Source organism: Vitis riparia, chromosome 18, assembly GCF_004353265.1.
Source record: "Vitis riparia cultivar Riparia Gloire de Montpellier isolate 1030 chromosome 18, EGFV_Vit.rip_1.0, whole genome shotgun sequence".
NCBI classification, from domain to species: domain Eukaryota; kingdom Viridiplantae; phylum Streptophyta; class Magnoliopsida; order Vitales; family Vitaceae; genus Vitis; species Vitis riparia.
The window spans coordinates 5,356,842-5,373,409 of NC_048448.1; the positions used below are offsets into that span (position 1 = coordinate 5,356,842).

Below are 16,568 nucleotides of genomic sequence, written 5' to 3' on the forward strand. Positions count from 1 at the left end.
ATCAACATTTTTCTCTTTCACGGAAAGCTCCCAACAAGTAGCTATTCTAAATAAGGGATTATGCTGCCATGGGGGAGATATGCAATCTAGGAGAAACTTGGTGAATCTGCTTTCTTTGTTCACTTCAATTTGTACTATAGTTTGTGGGGTTAGGTCCTGTCTCTCCCAACAAACACTTGAATAGGGACCGCCCTGCCAGCCTATCAGGCGCAAGGTATCCCCTATTTCAATTATGTCAAAAAGGTAGGTCACCCGCAAGATTGTAGACGGCAAACCCTATGCAATGGAGCACAATAACTCTTTTTGTGGGGAGTAAAGGTATGCTCAATTAAAATTTTTAAAGTGTTTTTTTTTTATAAAAAAAATGATTTAATAATAACACAAATTCAAACCTAAAGTAATGAACCTTGATATTCTTGGGTCAATGGGTTGATGTGAAAAAGTCTAAAGAGGTTTCTTTATTTATTTATTTTCATCGGACGGGACGGTCAATTTTCAGAGTGATGGGAAGTCCTTTGGCTGCATTATAGTTTATGCCTGGGGATGATATACCATTGAAAGTTGGTTCAAAGGCAATTATGAAATAATTTCTAGGACTTACAGCAAGTGGTTTGTTGAAAGGTCGAAATGAATTAGGGTGCATGATTGGGCACTAGGAGGAGGATGTGAAATGTGATAATGCGATAAGTTCAAACTCTGGATTAGCACAAAATATTTGTCGGAAGCGAAGCTGTGTCAAGCGGCTTCCATGGTTGGTCCACCCTTGAAAACTGCCTTTGCCAGCTTGTTTCGCTTTCTACGTGTTTGTTTTTTGGCTGAATAGAAAAAGTTAAAATATTTGATTTTTTTTATTAAGCTAAAAGTAACATATTGACATCATTCAACATAACCAAACTGAACATATTGATAACAAGTTCATTTTAACTATATTGGATGATGTCAACAAGTTACTTTTAGCTGAATATAAAAAATAAAATATTTTGACTTTTTCTATTTAGTCAAAAAATAAACACCACTAATAACCTTAATTCTTAATACCCAAATTTTCATTGGAGATATTTTTTATTTTCCGCTTTAACTAAAAGGCTAAAAGCTGAAGTTAAAATTAAAAGTTATAAGTTTTAAAAATGATATTAATATAAGACTATGTTTGGTTTCCGAAAAGCAATAGGAAAGAAAAAATGTTTTTTTCATGTTTGATTTTATTATAAAAAATATATGAAAGAAAGTTAAATATAATTAATATTATTAAAAAATTTAAAATTTTATTAAATATATATTAATTATGGTTGTGTATTCAACCAAGTAATTATTAATTTACAAGTGACTATACAATTATTTAAATTATATTTTATTTACTTATTAACAAATTTTAATTTGTTTTAATGATTCAATGTTTAATTTAATTTATATGAGATTACCCTTTCCTTATCATTTACGTTTTATCCGAGGAGATTTCCATGAAATCTTTGGCCATCAAACCACTTATATTTTGATGATGGTGAAATACCTATATTATCAAAATTATTTTAAAAAATATTAAAATTTATTTGTGAAATTATTGAATTTTTTAAAAAGTTTTGTAGCAAAATATAACCTTTAAAACTAAAGTTAAGGAGGTTTATTTTGCTACTTTTAAAAATTCTATTGAAAAATCTTTGGAAAATTTTGATAAACTTTTAATAAAATTTAAAATTTTTTGCCAATGATTTTAGTTTATTTATTTATTATTATTTAATTTGATACAATCTAATTTTATTTTATTTCCTTCATGATATTGCTTATATCTACTTATCAAACTCTTCTTATGTTGAATATTAGAGTAGAGATTTTAAATTAGTTTGAATAAGGAAATAAATAATAGATTGATAATAACATTTGTTTATACTTCCAAGGTTAAGTGTACATATAGTGGGGTCTTATTAACAACTCATTTATTCTCCTAGCTAGTTTTTTTATTTTATTTTTGGATAACCGTTAGTTTTGGTGTTAGTACAGATTCAACAAATTAGAAGTCTTGGAAAAGGACCTACCATACCCAAAGTGTCCCAACATGCCATACATTCACCCGAGGACGAAAGATATGAAAGCATTTTTTTTAGGCATATCTCGTCGTGTGCTTGAAGGAATTAAAGCATTTGAAGATGGTGATTAGTGTCTCTGACTGGTCTGCACCAGTATTATTGAGCATTCAATTCCTCTACTACGTTCAGCCACCCATCAAACCAATGCATTTAACTTGATTTAATTCAGTGTCACATTTTACCTAAAGATAAAGAGATTTTTGGGCAACACATCCATTGGCTTTTAACTATAAAGTCCTTTAAATGGACTCGAAAAAAGCCATCATTTAAGAATTACATTTGAAAAAAAAGGAAATAAAATTAAAATTTTGACATTGTTGAAAGTAAAGAATATGCAAAGAAACGAAGATAATTATTCTCTCTCAAACATGTCGTATTCGGATTTGAGGCTGTCTTATAAACTTAAGATTGCTTTAAACATGAACAAATAAAGAAAATTGAAGAATGATAGTGAAGTGGTGGTCAGATGCATTCTTAATTGCCCTGCGAATTAATAAGGCGGTGGCCAATTAATTTGAAAAGGGGATGATGGAAAAGGGAGAGGGCAGTTAATTACAAGAGATGATGGGCTTTGAACAGGGAAGTTTTACATGGGAGTCCCATGGGCATAATAAGAGCCCTTACAAAGTGGTGCTCATTCTTCAATGAATCCTGGAGAAGACGACAGAATCCTTTAGCCAATGAAACGACAATTTCAAGAATTGCATGGAATCATTTTGTAGACAAAATCAGCCTCATTATAGGAATCTGAACCTTTCTTGAGTGAGTCCCTTCGACAAGCCAAGCCATAAATGAATATAGATGAAGGAAAAGAAATATATATATATTGGTAGCAATACAGAATAATGAAAGAGATTTTGGTAGTAATTCATATAGAATAATAAAGGTTTTGTTTGAAATAAGGAAAAGGGCCCTCACAGGCTTTATTATAGAGGAAAAAAAAGGCTGCTAAAAAGCATGGAAATGGAAAGGGAGCGGTGGTGGAGGCCCACGAGCAGAGGCACAAGCACACCACACCCATTCCCTATCCCCACCCACCCTCCTTTATATCGACTAGTCGCTATCACCCTCCTGCAATTCTCCCTCAAACGCATTCAAATGAAAAACCAACGGAAATGGAAAACCAAAACGGAACGGGGAGAGGGAGGGAGGGAGGGAGGGAGGGAGAGGCGATTTGGAGTGTCATGGACAAGTGGACTGAAAGAGACAGCAACTTCATCATCAACAGCGTCACGGTATCCCTGAGACCCTTAAAAGAAAGAAAGAAGGAAAGAGTAGTACTGTAGTAGTGAGTGAGGGTGTGAAATAAAGTGTGCGAGTGTGAGGGGGAGGAAGCGGTTCCCCGCCAGCTGACATGAGGGTGACTGACGTACGGTGTCAGAACGTCGCGTCATAAAACACGCTTGGCTGGTCACATGGACCCCTTTCTTTCTCTCTCCACCTCTCTCCACCTCTCTCCCCTCCCTGGCTCCTTCTCTCTCTCTCTCATTTTTAATTGTCAGTTGTTGGACTTTTGTGAGTCTCCGAGTCCCAATGTTTAACCTTAAAACTTATTCCTTCTCTCTCTCCATCTCTATAAACCCTATAACTCTAAACCTCTAATACAGCCTTAGCCTCTCTCTCTCTCTCTCTCTCTCCCTCCAATCATGCCAATTGCTAAGGCTTTCGGGTACGTTTCCCCATTCCTTCATCCATCTATCTCTCTCAGCTCTCCAGAGTCCAGTCCAGGCTCCACTCTTCCTCACCCTGGCTAAGCTTTATTTTTTCTGTAACAACATAACATGCACCGCTTAGAAGTCATTTCTTTAATCTTATGATAAATTACCTTCCGATCTTCTATATTTCTTCAATCCATATGATTTTTCCATTTGTGAATTCACTTTCTATCAGCAATCTTCTTATTTATTTTAATCTTTTATAGAACTTGTAATTACATATTAATTTCACATTTATGGCATTGATTTCAAACCCTTTGAATGAAAAGTTGTACTATTGTCTAATGAATGCCTCTGTCATGCTTCTAATGAGATGTTATTGCCATTAAGACTGCCTCCCAAAATATGATGAAACATTTTAAAATGCATGTGATTGAATTACCTTTCAATCTTTTGGGAGAGAACTACAAGTGCAAAAAATCCTTCAAATCAAAAGTAATGGGTCAAAAGCATGGGTGTAATTTGCGAGAAATCTTCTTAAGAGTGTTTGATTTTTTTTGTTAAAAGTAATTTATTTTTAAAATTTAAATGGTTTGCTTTTCTATTTTTTTTTATGACTTATTATAAATTTTTTATTAAATAGAAAAAGTCAAAAGATAGTATTTGTTTTTATGACTTTTTACTGAAAATAATTTATTTTCAGAATTTAGATTATTTATTTTTTTACTTTTTCATAACTTATTATAAATTTTTTATTAAATAGAAAAAATCAAAATATATAACTTTTTATAAAAAAAAAATGATATATTGATTTTTTTTTGCTTTTTAATATTTTAATATAAATAAAATACTACAAAAACAAACAATCTAATATTTAACACTATTAAACATTAAGATTCTATTTAAAATTAAGTAAAAAAACCAAATACCACCAAAATATATAATTTTTTCTAAATAAAAAAAATAATATGTTAATTTTTTTTTTATTTTTTAATACTTAATAAAAATAAAATACTATAAAAATAAACAACATAATATGTAATACTATTAAATATTAAGATTATATTTAAAATTAAGTAAAAAAATAAACACGGTCAATTCAAAACTTTATGGCTAGATGTTTTGGGCTAAGTTCGTTGTCAAATATAATTGATGTAGTTTTGGAGCTGTATCCAATTGAAAGCTATAACTCAAAGAGAGAGGCCTGCTGTCCCACGGGTGTCAATTGATCATGATTAACCGTACATAACCAACTATACAAAAAAAAAAAGAAAAAAAAAAGGAAGAGTTGTGAAGGCTAAGTTAAGTGCACTTATCATTCATTCATTCATTCATTGAGAGCACGAGACAGTACATGTGGGGAGCTGCTTCACTCCACTCTCCAATTTATTGATGTCCCTTAGTCTTAGGCATCTTAATTTAGGTATTGACGTTTACGTTCTACCATACTACAAATTAACATGCGCTCTTATATATGATCATATGCAACGAAATATGACCCTTTATCATTTCTTTAGGGTGTCTCCATTATTTTTTATGACCGGATGGTGGAGTTTGCCTATAATTTCCAAGCAAGCCAAAATGAATTCAATGACGGGTACCCTTCTAACCCTACCTATGGATGCTGGAATTTTTCCATGTATAACACCGCAAAGCATGGGGAGGTGGTGGCCAAATCCCGAAGGCTGTCATATGTATAGATACGAGCATAAAAATAATGGAACAAGTCAAAGTAAAGGGTTGTTTGAAATGTGGGAAGTTTTGATTGGAAAGGGTATAAGGATGCAGTGGATGTAAGAGGAGTGAGTGAATATTTTGAGGGCAAAGGGACGTCATGGATCATGGATGTCGGAGATGGATCGCACTAAGGCAGTTGGCATAAATGCCGACAATTTAATTTTTTCCGATGTGAATCCGTGTCCGAAGTTTGTAGGCTTGTAGCTAAGTCGCCCCCATCTCCTGCCTCTTATTTCTCTGTAATGTTTCCAAATGCTCAGTCACCTTTTCTCCACTTTTGTCTATTCCCCCACTACATGCCCTCACACCCTCACACCACCTTACTTTTGTGTTCTGAAATTGGCATCAACAGACCATTACCATTGCCGAGTTTGAACGTTGAATAATGAGTAATCATATATCCTTGAGCAGTTGGGCTGACAAGGGGCATGATGGATAGGGCATCTATTTCCCAGTTGCCAAACACCTCCGCCACCACATCTTTTTGATGACGTGACACGCTACCATTTTCCCCTCTCATTTATTGCTGAGGGAGTGGGGATGGAGCGAAGTAAATTCGCAGGGTCTTAACTTTTACCACAGCGAAAAAGAATCCCACCACCACCAGAAAAAGGAAAAGAAAAAAACCAATGGCGTCGATGCTAGCAGCCAAGGGAGCAAAGACACCGGCTATAACCGGTAAACCCAAGGCCAAGAAATGGGGATGGGTTGAGGGCAAGAGAGGACACAATCTCTCATTCAGAAATGGGAAGCATATGAAAACCTTTCAAGTATAAGACACCCCTTTTCTGCAGGCTGGGAATTGATGGCCACACTCTCCTCCTGCTCTTATCTTCTCTTTTGAAGCTCATAGAAACACTCCACATCAAAACAAAAACCTCTCTGTTTATTTTTAATTATTATTATTACTACTACTACTGCTGCTGCTGCGGCTGCTACATGGGAACAAGATATTATCTTGGGTGATGACGGTGGTGGATCTGCTATGTGGCCGGTGATGTAGGATGATCAACATACTTCTGTAGGAACTTGGAATTAGGTAGAGAAAGTGGAGACAGAAATGGAATTCGAGGAACACGAAGAACAGGAGGAAGATATGGGGATGGCTGTACAGGCCAGCTATGAATCGGTTGGAAACACGGCCAGGCCCAAAATGGGTAGCGGTGGAGGGGAAGGTGCATCCACCGTCAGAAAAGTCGGGAACAGCAGGTATAGGGAGTGCTTGAAGAATCACGCCGTTGGCATCGGCGGCCACGCTGTAGATGGCTGCGGCGAGTTCATGCCTGCCGGAGACGAAGGAACCCTTGATGGGCTACGGTGCGCCGCGTGCAATTGTCATCGCAACTTCCACCGCAAGGAGAGTGAGGGAGACACTTTATACCACCAATTCTCGCCTTATTACCGAACTCCGGCGGGATACCTCCACGTGGCGCCGTCGCAGTACCGGCCCTTGGCGTTGCCGTCGACGTCGGGAGGTGGAGGCCACAGTAGAGAGGACCAAGAGGACGTATCGAACCCTAGCAGCTCCGGCGGTGGCGGTGGTGGTAGCGGAAGTTTGAAGAAGAGATTTAGGACCAAGTTCACGCAGGAGCAGAAGGACAAGATGCTGGCGTTTGCGGAGACGCTGGGGTGGAGGATCCAGAAGCACGACGAAGCTGCTGTGCAGCAGTTCTGTCAAGAGACCAGTGTGAAACGCCATGTTCTCAAGGTCTGGATGCACAATAACAAGCACACCCTTGGTAAGAAACCCTAATTTCATATTCTCTCATAGTTTTTCATTCCACATCTATCACATATCATCTTCAACCGCCGCTGCATTTACACCAGCACTACCACCACAGCAGCCAAGAGAAAGGGAATGGGAAAATTCCAGTATGAAATTCGCTTGAAATTTATTAGTTAGGGTTTTTTTTTTTTTTTTTTTTAATTTTTTTTTTTTGGGTTTTTAGTGTTTGATTTTTACTTGTTTTCTCAGTGCTGAGTGTAGGATGGGTAACATTGATCTGGCTTAATCTTAGTACATTAATATTGATGAAGAGCCATTGCTCCAACATTTATCTTCTTCTAAGTTCTAACCCTAGTTTGTTTGCTTAATTTTAAAGCACATTGGGGAAACCTAGCTAGCTTTTACATAAAATGTTTTAAGGTTGTTCAAAATTTCACCTCCATGGGGTGCAATATTTTACATTTTTATCGGTACATATTCATGTAAGAAGCAAGGATCCCACTCTCTCTCTGTCTCAGTGTTGCTGCAAGTTTTGTAGAAAGACCCCAAGTAGATTTCAACGTGTATGGCATGCACAGCTGCGTTTTTTCTTGCTCTCACACCTGTCATCTTCCCCATCTATTCTTCAGCTTTGGCTCCACACCTCTTTCTCGGTTCTCTCTCTCTCCTATTTATTTCTCTCAACCTCCAATTGCACCCAGTTTTATGAAGTGATGAAGGTGAGGGAGAGTGGGAGAGGTGTGTGAACAGGTATGCACAGGAGAGAGAGAGAGAGATGAGGAATATTAAGCTGAGATGAGAGGAGCATTGCACATACACTGATTCATTTCTTCTTTCTCCATTTTCAACGCTAGCTCATACCTCGTCCTCCATTAAATGCTTTACCCCTCTCTCTTTCTGTGGTCTGTTCTTATCTGTCTTTTTTACACCCTTCGGTTTCCACTTTCCACCCCCCGTCTTTTTTCTTTTCCGTTAATAGTACTTCATCTTCTTCCTTTACTTAATTTTTTTATTTTTCTGTGCTGCGCCCAACTCCCAATTTCAAATGTTGAACCAACAAACAAACAAAGTATCAACCTGTTGTTTTTGGCTGCAGTCTTTGCCAGTTGCTTCTCAGTCTTGCAGACGCGCAGTTGTGGTTGTCTTTTTAGATGGGTTTCTTTCTTTTGTTTTTTTGTTTTTTTTTTGGGGGGTGGTGGTGGGTACTAATTATGAGACGGATTAATTTCTTTATAAACTATGAACTAAGAGATTACTAAATATGTGCTTCTTCAACCTAATATCCACCTATTTTAGAATATACATATATTTGGAGATTATAGATATATTATACATATGAAGAGAGAGAGAGGAGAAAGTGTGGGTAGAAACTGAACACAGCGGACATGTTTGATGTTGGAGAAAGTCTACTCCACTCTTGAAGCTGTCGGAAAGATGAACTCAAGCTCAGTCTCATGTTGCTTTATTCTGTTCCGTTACGGACATGTGGGCTCTCCCAAAGAAGAAAGGAAACAACAATAAATGGGAGGGACGTTACAGCTAATATACACATGGTTGGCTGTCTTGCAACTCTCCCCCTTCCCTCTATCCACATCTTTAATTAGCTATATCTAACCTCACCTTTCTTACCTTTGATTAAACCTTTTTTAGTTCTAACTTTTCTCTTCAACACACTCACATCATCTGCTATTTTATACATGCAAACATCAATTCTAAACCCTTTTCAGAACTTGCACTTGCAGTACTTGGGACCCTGCTATATACATCCACTTCCTTGTCTGGGTATCTATGCATATATATATCTTCAATCAATACGTTTCCCAACTAGGTATGGTAGTGACAGAGACCTTGACTTGGTTTTTAGTAATCCAAACTAATGCCCTGGGGTGTTGTCTCAGGCCTCTCCTGACAAGGAAAACTTAATTTAAGCACCATGGGTCCTCATCCTTGTTCAAAACTAAGCTTACAATGCTGTGCTGTGTGCCGTTACTATGCATTATCCTCTTTTGTGAAAACAGCCCCTACTGGGTGGTCAATCACTTGCTCCAGTTTTGGCTATTACACTAGTGTGTCTATATGGAATCAGATTTGCACGCGTTTTAAGATAAATGAGAACGGAACCGGACATACATATGATGGGTACCATTCTAGAGATAATAGTATGTCATACGAGTCTATTTATTTTTCTTAGTATGAAGCTTCCCCAACAATGGCCGATATTTGATTCAAACATCTTAAGATTGGTCATATTTGCTTGGCCCGCAAAGCTTTTCTAATTGCCATATCCCTGGCGTCAGGTGGATTTGTTTACAACTTGTCGATGGTTTAATTCAAGCTTTCTTAATTTTTTTGAATTTCTCTTCTTAATTTTCCAGTCAAACTGGTTAAACATAACTGAAAGAACTCCTCAAAATATCCTAGTTCTACTTGTTCTTTTCCCTTAAATATTAACTAAAATTTGGTTGTTCCTCACTACACTAATTATTATTGATATTTATTTATTTTCATGTATATCAACATTATGGTAAGAGGAGAAGAGCTGTACGTTAATGACACAGAGCCATCTCCTCACCCTGGTTATAATTTACCTGGAAATTAAATAAATAAAAAAAAAGAAAGAAAAAAGGCAAAAAACAAAGACACGGGCAAGTAAAATCTATGAGGATGAATATGAGTCCCATCAAATCTGGGGAAAAGGTTGAGGACTTGTTCCCGTCGAAGAGAGACAAAACACCATCCAGTGGCTGAATATAAAGTGTTCACTGGAAGTACCCTAGTATCGGAGAGAGTTGTCATAGAGAAGCATCCATTTCTCACTAGGTCCTTTTGCCTGGATGATTCTACTATCGCCTTTTTTTTTTCCAAAATATTTCGTTTAAATACGAAAAAGGAGTGAGTACAAAAGGTTGTGGGTATAACTACGAGGGGGCCCTGGCCTTCCATGGATGATGATGATAACAAATATTAAAGCTACTTTTTGGTGTTTGGGGTTCAGTGTTGTGTTCATGCTCCACCTCATGGACCTGGGTTTTAAATGGCCCCCCGCCCCCCGGCCCCCCCATCTCTTGTATGATTAATAACAAACATTAAAGTCACTTTCGGTATTTCGCTTCCATGTCGGCTTAGTGCCTACTGCCTCACGGGTTAGGTTTTGCCAGGCTCAACTCTGAAGCCTGCCTGCCTGCCTCCTCTCCTTGCCTCAACTGAAAGTAGCTACCCACGCTGCTTGGCTCAAATTTCATTTCCCACTCAGCCACTCACACTTTTAAGTTGTTATTTTCTTTGAAGCTGGAACATAACCAGTTCTAGCACAAGATTTCATAAGCCTCCTTCCAACCCAATTCAGGATGTTCGATGCTCTCTGCCATTACCCGTCCCGTTACCTTCATTAGATACGTTACTGTAGCCGTGAGATGGGCCCGTTTCCTGGGCAGCAGTTGGAGGAATATGCCTACTCCACCCTTCCTCTTCTGGTCCTTGAGTCCAATAGAATATCCACGGTATTTCCCATAGATATTTCATCAGTATTTCAAAATAAAAAAAATAAAAATCATATAAAAAATTTGAATATAATACAAAGAAAAAACCAAATCAATTTTTATTCATGGTAAACGAAGAAAGTGAATTAGAATCATGCACACTTCATTTTGTAATACCGATTTATTATTTTCTTTTTTATAATGCAATTCTATCCCGCATTCAAGCATTCATCCTTCATCGAACATTTTTTTTGTTAACAATATATTATTATATCACTGTTAAAATCTAATTTAAAACGTTATTAATTATTTTATTATTTGTCCAAATCTTATCACAAATTTTTATATTTTTAATCAATTATTATTATTATTTTATAAAAATTGTCATCAACATCTATGAGTCTATCATTGCGACTGTGGTGGGCCGATTCTATGAATCAGAAACATGGGTTGTTCAAGGCCCTTGAGAATAACTTGAAAGACTTTTATTTATGTATTTATATTTTCATTCAATCTACCTCAGATCGGGCCTTCAAATTTTGAAGCCCAATTACTTTTAGAGCTTTCAGGAAGCTCATATACTTGGAAACTTGTCAAACATGACGGATGGTAGCCACCTAATTATGGTTCTTAATTCTTAAACCCTCTCTATTACAAATTTCAACCATACCACTCCAAAGCAGTTTGGACAGACAAGTCAATAGCACAAGTCAACTTTAATCCCAATCCTCCAACTACAAAATTCAAGGATGGCAATGATCATTCAAAGTTTGATAGTTTAAAACTAAGCAATGATATCAGATTGGAGGTCAAACCCAACCGTTGAAAATCAGATCAAATTTAGCCATATTTGTCAAACTAATCAAACCGAGCTTAATTAAACTGCTCATATTGGGCTTCCAATTCTGGCTCTAATCTGCCAGCTCTACAGGAAAGTACAAATTCATTGAAGTAGAGACTAGAGACCAATAAAAACATTCTGACAGATTGTTATGGAATACGATAGGATATAGGTGGGTTGGCCAGGTCCAGATGTTAAGCTTCTCTAGATATGGTAGTTAAGAAAAGATCACCATTGGTTGGGTAGTGTTACAGGATTGCAACTTGCAACTACTAAGCCGGTACATCAGGTTAGGCCTTTGGAAAATGAAAACTCTATCACAACCACCACCCTGGGACTCATAATTAATAATTACAGCATTCTCAAATCCCTAGTCCTTATTTTTGAGGTTATATTTATATGCGACTTGCACTAAGAATTTTGAAGGGAATTTAATCTTGGCTGTAGTCTGCATATTCATATAGAGTAGGATTACAGTTTGCTAAAGTTGAGGTGATGTAGTAGTGCCAGTGATACAGGACAGTGGCAGAGTGGGGTCTTGAACCTATTTAATGCAAGCCATTAAAGAGGTTCAGGCACCCACTTCTGATTCCAATTTGTACATATGCATCATATATTGGTGAGGTTAATGAATGCGTCTGCTCCAGAGCCTTTGTCCATGTATCCAGGACAAGGACCTGACCCAATCTCATGTTGAGGAGGCCTTTGAAACCCAACCATCGGCTTTTAGCGCTCCCCCGGCCACCCAGGAAAATCCAAGCTTCCCTGCAAAAAAGAACTTGGACCACCTTCACCTACCCAACCACCATCCATAAAAGTCAAGATCAAATTGCAAACTGAAACAGTAAACTAGATTCATAAAGCTTGTTACCAGTCCAATTGTTTTGCATGGAAAATGTCCTGTTTCACCATGCCATCCAACAGGAAGGCAAAATCCAAACCGTTTCACCGGTTAAATATTGTCAGAGTTCACCTTCGGAAGGATGCTAGTGAAATAGGGTCAAGTGGCTACATAATAGGCCCCTGACCCTCTGTTGCTTGGGTCATGGGTGTTACCCAATTTACTCCATGTCCGTCCAGTGTCCATGCAGGGATTGTCCTACATCTGAGTCTCCATTAAATGGAAGCTCTCTCAGTAACAGTAAATCTAGTGATTTCCGTTTTCACATTTATCACATTCCTGATCTCATCTTCCCAGGCTAGACACATAAGGTCGTTCTACTTCCCATAGCTTTTGCATAAAATAAACAAAAAACAATAAACAAATCATTTCCCTTGGAAGGAAAGGAAAAAAGAGAGCACCAGAATATATTTCTCTGGTTCTACTGGTACCGATGATTTGGAAACACATAGATCATGGTTGAACCTTCACAGATTTGGAAATTGTTAAATTATTGTACCAATGATTTAACCAATGCCTCGGAAGATTTTACATGACATTCTTCTGACTAGCTATAAGATCCCTAGTATCATGGAACACATCAAATGCAAATTATGCAATAGCAATAATGCCTCGTATCTGTTTCCATAATCCCCAGTTATGGAGAGAAGACGGAAAGATGAGGATCGCGTCCAAACCTACAACCAATAAAGAAAATTTTCAACCACAAATGATTATAAAAGCAATCAGTGTAAATGACAACCAAAAACCATCACTTTATGCCACAGCATGTAATTGGAGCTCCCACAATTGAATTGGAACAAAGATAGATCAACGGGGAAATCTCCAAACCCCCACCTAATAATCAAAGGGTCTTCAAGCCCACCGGATTCGGTTCCTTCGATTCAAGTACAGCGGTATCTTGCTTTAAGATGCATTTTTGAATCAGGGGTTGTTTATCCCAGCTCACCAACAACTTGGGTTCACTCAATTCTCTGACTGCATGAGCCCTTTTGTCAAGTTCAAAGGCAAATTGATGGCAATGTAGCAAGCGCTTGGATTGTACGACCCCCATGGACCTTGATTTCACAAGTCTCATAACAGGCATCTTCACAACCAATCCAGGCTTCTTCTTTGGATCCCAACCCATTTTAATCTCGCTGCCCGAACCAATTGATTTGGATCTAATCACACCATCACTCAACGAACCAACCGCTTCATTCCCCTCCTCTGCACCCGGAACACTGGATACCTTCCTGTTCCTTCTACTTCCAAGTTTCTTCGTCTTCACCATCTCTCCGCTCCCATCCAACACCTCCAGTGTCATCTGCCGGGACCTCGACGGCCTCTGCACTCGCCTCCTTACATTACCCCAGATCGGCGGCGACTGAACCATCTTTCTCACGTTTCTGAGGCAGTCCACCACCTCAGTCGCCGCAGGCCTCTTCTCCGCCGTTGATCTGACACATCGAGCGGCCAACACCGCCAGCTGCCGGATCACGCGAGGATCCTCCGGCTCTCCGATGCGGGGATCACAGATTGCGGAGAAGTTGGTGTGCTTGATCAAGGGCACGGCCCAGTCCACCACCGAGGGTGGACTGTAGTTGACGTCGATGGCGTTGCGGCCGCTGATCATCTCCAGCAACAAGATCCCAAAGCTGAAGACGTCGCTCTTGGTACTCAAATCCCCCGGCGCAAGATAGCCCGGGTCCAGGTATCCTAACGTCCCCGCGGGTGGCGTACACCTCACCCTCACATCCTCCACGTGTCCCCTCAAAGCCAGCCCAAAGTCTCCAAGCCTTGCATTCCATTTCCCATCCAGCAAAATGTTGGAAGACTTTATGTCTCTGTGAATCACCGGCGGATTCGACGAGTGCAGCGACTCCACCGCCTTCGCGATCTGCGAGGCCCACCTGACTCGCCGCCTCCAACTGGGTGGTCTAGGACTCGAATGAAGAATATCATACAAAGATCCATTGGGCATGAACTCAACCACAATCAATTTCTTCTCGTTCCTGTCCACACTGAAGCCTAATAGATTAACCAGTCTAGGATTTCGAACTCTCGACAGTATCTCGATCTCGTTATCAGCCGGACTGGTGGAGTTGGAGCAGGTGGAGCAGTTGGTGCAGCTGGCACACTTGTTATTGTGTTGCTGAGGGCTTATGGCTCTCTTAACGGCGGCGATGAGCTTACCGTGGTGGAGAAGGGCTCTGTAAACGCTGCCATAGCTGCCTTTACCGAGAAAACTCTCAGCGGAGAAGCCATTGGTGGCGGATTCAAGATCAGCATAGGAGAAGTTGGTAATCTGAAATGGTTTCCGTTTGTTGTCCCAGATGTAGGGGTCGCATATAGCTATTGCGGACTCTGCATTGCAAGAGAGGTAGCCCATATGTTAGGAGACGAAGAGAGTGCAGAGAGTGTCTTGTGCGTTTAATAGTGGAGAGAGAAAAAGAGAGGAGGAGGAAGAGGTGACGGTGGTGGGAAAGGAGAGCGGCAAAAGCCATTACTGCAGGAAGGGAGTGGGTGGCTTTGGTGCCTAAAGTCGCATCCGCATACTGTTTTACAGCTTTAGAAATGGAAAGAGAGAGGGGGAGGGTTTGAAATTCAAAGTATTTTATTGTTTTTAAGATAAACATGCAGAAGCGTGCGGCGTGTGCGGCTTCGGGGACACTGTTTTTCTGGGCGCTGGTCTTAAACTCTTAAATTAATTGGGGGGCCCCCACATGTTAGATCTCATTCTTGTTAACTTATCACCGCCACTTCTCAATTCTCATCCTCATCCCATTATTTGGGTTCATACGAATCCAGAAAATGTGTTTTGCGTTTGATTTTAATTTATAGTATTTTTAATATCTAAAAGATAAAAAAATTTAATTATTAAAAAAAAAAAAAAAAATTCGATAAAAGCGGAGCAGTCCTACCCCATTCCTTCATCAATACACGTGGAATTTTCACGCTGACTTGCAGGATTTAATTTATAAATGAGTGGGTGGCTGGGTGACAAGGACGTAAAAAAGATTAATTCGATGGCATGTTAACCATAAATGAAGGAACCGTCTCATGTCTATGTTCTGAGGCGTGAACCAGTAAGTTGCTGTCCACTGACACGGACTCTTACCTACCAATAGCATATGTGGGAGTTGGGGAGTTTGGTGGGTGTGTGCAACATGGGATAACTGCTCAACCAAACAAAGACAAAGGAGAAAAACCAGAATCTGGTTGGCTTTGACGCCACTCAACACCTTCTCTTGTTACTTACTTTATGCGTTGAGCTTTTGGTTTTTGACTCCCCGAAGCCAATTAGATCTGCCACAACAGTAACTTGGACTTTTGGCAATCCCCCAGGAGGCAGGAGGCAGGAGCCGGGTGGAATTGGTCCGTGCCTGTGGAGGTGGTGGAGGCACCATGATCCTGACAGAATATTGAATTTCCTACTCCAAGACCCCAGTCTGGCATATTTGTAAGTGCGCTCTCTGGGTGGTGGCCCTGTGGCTGTGGTTTCCAATAAATCAAATTGTGTTAGTCAATTCAACAAGTGTATTCGGACTTTTCTATCATGATATTGAAACTTTTGTTATTTCATATTTGATTAATTTATACCCGTACAAATTAAGTGGTTAAGCGTCCCTTTCTTACTGTGTCGTCTCTCATCTCCACTTCTTTTGTTTTACGGTATTGAAATTGGATCAACTTCAAAAGACCTTTTTCAAATTTTCTGCCCATATTTTCTTTGTTGCATTTTTTTATTTCAAATTAGCATCAGGTGTGGCCCACCCACCCAACCTTAAGGCGTGGACGGCTGACATGAAATGTTAGCTCAAAATAGCTGACTATTAGTATTCTAAGTGGATGCCCACTTTCCCAAAGCCAAATTTTAAACACCCCTTCATCATGCCAGACCTTTATCTACATTAGTTTTAAGGTGATATTCATCATCATCCCAATACACATTTTTCTCAAATAAATAAAAATAAATAAACAAAACGCTGATATCAGTTTATATACACATAATTATATTAATTTAAAATTTTATTAAATAACCATTTTGTACTTTTTATTTTTTTAAGACTATTTAATTCTAAAAATAAAAGTATATAAAATATGAATATATATACATCTTAATAACCAAAGAACCTTCCACAATCATGGCCAAGTCTTTAAAA

General features: G+C 38.8%; 2 protein-coding genes across 2 annotated transcripts; one reads left to right on the plus strand and one right to left on the minus strand.

Moving 5' to 3' along the window:
• The first annotated feature begins 6,155 nt into the window (after positions 1-6,155).
• Positions 6,156-7,570, plus strand: LOC117907972 (zinc-finger homeodomain protein 1-like). The gene has a single exon (XM_034821662.1). The coding sequence runs from the start codon at positions 6,537-6,539 to the stop codon at positions 7,227-7,229; it is 693 nt and encodes a 230-aa protein (XP_034677553.1). The 5' UTR covers positions 6,156-6,536; the 3' UTR covers positions 7,230-7,570.
• Positions 7,571-12,797: 5,227 nt separating this feature from the next.
• On the minus strand, positions 12,798-15,032 carry LOC117907237 (serine/threonine-protein kinase-like protein At1g28390). Its single transcript, XM_034820707.1, has 2 exons — positions 13,261-15,032; positions 12,798-13,100 (listed from the first exon to the last, which is right to left on the minus strand). Exon 1 carries the CDS (start codon positions 14,792-14,794, stop codon positions 13,268-13,270), a length of 1,527 nt encoding a protein of 508 aa, XP_034676598.1. The 5' UTR covers positions 14,795-15,032; the 3' UTR covers positions 12,798-13,100; positions 13,261-13,267.
• Between the last annotated feature and the right edge of the window lie 1,536 nt (positions 15,033-16,568).